This window comes from Formica exsecta, unplaced genomic scaffold (assembly GCF_003651465.1).
Source record: "Formica exsecta isolate Colony F162 unplaced genomic scaffold, ASM365146v1 scaffold337, whole genome shotgun sequence".
Lineage (NCBI taxonomy): Eukaryota > Metazoa > Arthropoda > Insecta > Hymenoptera > Formicidae > Formica > Formica exsecta.
Genome location: NW_021850624.1, coordinates 818,461 through 823,291, shown reverse-complemented (window position 1 = coordinate 823,291; position 4,831 = coordinate 818,461). Strand labels below are relative to the sequence as shown.

Sequence of the window (4,831 nt, the reverse complement as noted above, 5' to 3'; positions counted from 1 at the left end):
AGGTAGGTCCAACTGGCCCAACGGAAGCCACATACGGTGCATTCTGTTAGGGCACGCGGGTAGGATATATGAGTAGGACGCGCGAGTAGGGCACGCGAATAGGACACGCGAGTAGGGCACGCAAATTTCGGTGATCCCGAATTCTCGCTGGCTTAGTCAGCAAAAATAGGGTTGTTAGGACTATCTATTAGGACTATCTTAACTTAAGATAGTCATTTAATTCCTTAAGCATTTAATTTCTTAAAATTCTTAGGAAAACTAAAAAATAGGATTCTTTTAGGAAAAATTAAAAAGTGAAAATTAATTATAAAAAAATTATAGAAAAATGATCGCGAGTAAATTATTCCGAATTTCATGATTTGATTTTGATTGATATTTATGAATATTGTATCGAAAACTCATTATTCAAATTAAATTTTTGTTTAATTAATTAATTAACTACATTATGAAAACACCGCATTTTTTCCACGTTCTTGGACGCGATCGCTGTCTTAGCTAAGGGACCTTATCGCTGTCCCTCTCGTCAGGTAAACGTTAGTAAAATTTGCGTGGTTCGTACCGGCAAGGAGTCGAAACAATCTTCATCGTGGAGAATTATTTCTTGTCGGTTCTTGTAAGATCCATCCGCGACGTCTAGTTCGGTGTTCTGTTGAAAATTGGGGATATTCGTTGTAGGATTGGAATTAATCCCAGGTTTTCCTGACGATTTCTGGAAGCAATGGTTTCGGTAGTAACTCAACGACGACTGCCACACGCCTTTTTGAAATCGAATCAGGAAATTAATTTAAATAGTATATTTGAAGAAAAAATATATTTCTTTCTCTTCTTTTTAAAAATGTTCTTCCATCATTATTAATATTAATATTATTATTGTCTTAATCCTAAAAGGACTTAATAGTAGATTGAACATGGATATAATTAATGTAGATAGATAATTTTATATTTTTCAAGGAATTTAAAATTGTAATCAATTTGCCCATTTCTATTGACTTTTTTGATACAAAAAATTGTGGTTACGAACGAACATACATTATTTAATTTTAATTAATATAATTTTTGATCTTTGTTTTGAACAAATATTTCTAGGTACTGAGGATATTAGGATTTCTTGGTTTCTTTTAAGAAATCATTTGCAGGTATTGGACATCCCGCCATTCTAGGAGCATATCCTGTACAGTTTTTAAATATACCTATTTTATATATATAATAAAATACATGCACAAATTAATATATCATTTCAAAAAACTTTTATACTTTTTTTGAATTTTATGTTATAAAATATTATATATGAATGTAATGTAAAATGTGCGTATACTTTAAAACTTCGAGACAAATCGAATGGGTACCCCGATATCAGTGAAATATCGGCAAATTAATATATTAAATGCTACAGAATATTTAAATGCTACAGAATATTTAAATGCTACAGAAAAAAATTAATTATAGCTTAAAATTATTATAGTTATGTTTGATATTATTTTAATTTATTTTATATATGTTACATTATATATTGCAAAGTATTCAAATTAAATTTTTTTTTTATTTCGCTGTTATCGGGTTCGATTCGTCTCGAACAGTTGGTACCCGAGATCTGATGATCTGTATTTGCACATTTAACATTAGCTACAATAACCATGCATATATTTTATTATCTATAAATATAGACGTTCGTAACCACATTTTCATAAAAATTGTTATATTCATTTAATTTACAATAAAGAGATATATTTGTTAATAATGGAAAAGAACACATTTTTTTCTCGCGCGAATTTCAATCTCGTGAATTAAGGATAATGACAATGGTAACTGTCGTTGATTCGTTACCGAAATCATTGCTATCGGAACTAGTCTGGAAGATCCGGGATTCGTTCCCTCTCACAACGGGGTTCCTGATATTCAACGGAATCACTTAACTTTTCTTTGCGAATTGATCTTGCGGGATCCGATGTAGAAGCAAGAACCTTGATCTGGTCAATTCGTTGGGCCAGTTATCCTCCATTGAACGCGGCGATAACGCAATGTTTTTATAACGGTATTTTAAGATTTATAAGATTTTATCTTGTTTAATCAATCCTCCGCGAAACGGTACTTATATTCTTATTCTCAATCGCGAAATTTGCATAAAATCATGCATTTGAAAATAAATCGGACATTAGCTTTTTTTATAAATATCCTGTTACAAACGCGATTATAAAAAGCGTTTTAAATGTCCATCGAAATTTTCGTATAAGTATATAGTAATTATATCGTTTCTCTGATTGTTCCAAAAATTATATATCGTAAAAATATAATTATCATTTTTATTTATTTATTCGTCGCGTTTTTTTCGCAAATTTGAAATCGCGGTTTATCTTGTGATTTAATCGTTGATTTGCATCGAAGCTTCGTCTATCTTTTCTCGAATATTTTCTTTGAAAGTCTGCGCAAAATGCGCCAGTAGATATTAATATTTTTAAATAAAATGAAAATAAAAAAGACGATAATAGAGAAAAAGAAGTTTTAAGCGTTTTTTTAAATTAATGTGTCGTACAAATATCTAAATCTCCCGAAAAAAACATTATTTTCGCATTTCCGATCTTTTAATTAAAATTCTGGGTGGAATTTCACAAGATAGAGAAACACAACATTTTATACGCTAAAAAAACAATATTGCACGAGATATCGCGATTTTTTGACATTTTATGACATTTTGCGAAAATATGACAGCTGATAGTATCACCGGCGATCATATAAACGTGAAAAAAATAATTAACGCTTTCAATAATTAAAACTCCTTAAAAAACGATAGAATATGGTTAAAACTATAGGAAAATATAATTAATTATGCTTATATAAATTTATCTATAGAAGCATAAGCTTTTAATGTGCATCAATGCGCACTAGTGCATCCAACTGAATAAAAAATTAATTGAATAATATAACTATAAAAAAAAATTTAGTAGGTAATAAAAAGCTATATAAATTAAAAGCATGATTTGATAATGCTCAAAATACTTAATATTTTTGTTTCAAGAATAAGAAAAAAGTGAAAGCAATTTATTATGAATATCTTTTACACGTTATATTTAAAAATTAGGGAAAAAATTATTTAAAAAATTTATTTATTTAAGAAAATTTATTTCATTTTACATGCGTATATACATAAAAATACTTTAATTATAACTTATTATCGTTATAATATATACTAGAATGATAAAACATGACGCGCAGCTAATAAAACATTAATAAATCTATAATATTTCTCCACATTTTTAATCCATAATCTATAATATAATTATTTAGCACGGGCATGCATCAAACGGCCGTTTTACCGTGGCACCGAAAAATGAATCTAGCCATGTAATTCCGCCGGCTCTAAAATGGATCTAGTTGACGCTACTATACGAGCTAGAAAAGGCGTCTTTCGAAAAACGGCGATATGGTCTCTCTCAGGCTTCTCTCTGTTATTAGCAAACCATTTTATTTACCCGGCTGCCCGGCTATTCAATGATAAATAAATGATTATAGCGATAGTGGCATAATAGACGCGTAAATTCATCGGTTTCGCGATGTCTACATTAGGGACAGGTCCAAAGACTAATTGGAAGCTCAATTTGCGAAATTCATAATTCACGAAAAGGTTTATTTTTATTCTTAATATATTATAATTATACAATATTTTACATCTATTAATTCATGTCTCTTTTTAGATACTTTTACGTGTTTCATTCTATTTGAAAAAATAGATGCAGCACACGAAGGCATTATTATTATAATAATATTTGCTATGCCTGGATTTAACTTAGTCTAATTTGAAAGATTATCACGGATTATCACTTTCAATTTTAATAATTATAATTGCAAGGTAAAAAAACTAGCCAAACATGAATATTAACACAGTGGAATAATATAAATTATATTAACACAGAATAATATAAATTACATTAACACAGTGGAATAATATAAATTTTCATCAACCAATTTGCAATTAATCTCTTAAAATTTTTACTTGATTCTCCATTATATCATAGTCTCACAATAAACAAGAATTGATATATTCTTATCTTGAGCAATTAATTTTAAAATTGTGATTCTTTGTATCAAGTTCCAACATTTTTAAATTGACAGAATTTAATTATTATCTCTCACGTAAGGATATACAAAGCATAGTACTTTAAATATCTCTCTTTGCTAGTTCTCAGATAAATATTAGATCTTATAGATAAGATCAGCACAGCATATAAAGTCTTCAACTTGCGAAAAAAATATAACAACTTGTGAAGAAAATATAATATTAATGCTAAATGAGATTTATACAGCATATAAAATTAAAGTACATACTATACAAGTTTACACATAGTGTATTAGATTCGAAATTTCATTGCATAATACTTGTTGTTTAAGCATGCATTTGACAATATTTTCTCTTTGCTTTTATATATTCTTTAATCAGCATTAATATCGATGTTTGTGGTTTATCTACCAAATGGATTCAGATTTTTATTATAATCGTTATCATCATTGCCAGCCGCGTCATTATCATCGTTATCTATAAAAGGATTATTTGCATCGTCATCATCGTCGTCGGCAAAAGGATTTTTAGATTCGTCATAATCATCAGTCTCAAAAGGATTTAATGGCACAATAGGGTTTTTTGGTGGAACGAAAGACTTTTCGATCGGCGATGATTTCGGTGTGGTAGTATTCAAAATACGAGCTTCTCTAATCGGCACCGGCGAAGCTTTAGCGGAATTACCACGTGGTGTCGATAAACCGCTTCCTGTTCCCGATATATTCGCCTCTAATGACGAAGAATATATATCCGGCTTTGCAAAACTTCGATAACGCTCTT

The 4,831-nt window shown here is 29.6% G+C and overlaps 1 protein-coding gene across 2 annotated transcripts in view; it reads right to left on the bottom strand.

Moving 5' to 3' along the window:
* Nucleotides 1-3,605: 3,605 nt before the first annotated feature.
* The window catches only part of LOC115238419 (vacuolar protein sorting-associated protein 11 homolog), a 9,731-nt gene continuing 8,505 nt past the window's right edge, over nt 3,606-4,831 (bottom strand). For both annotated transcript variants that reach the window (XM_029812208.1, XM_029812209.1), the window contains exon 17: nt 3,606-4,831. In XM_029812208.1, the coding sequence (XP_029668068.1) occupies nt 4,455-4,831 (377 nt within the window). In that variant the 3' untranslated portion in view covers nt 3,606-4,454.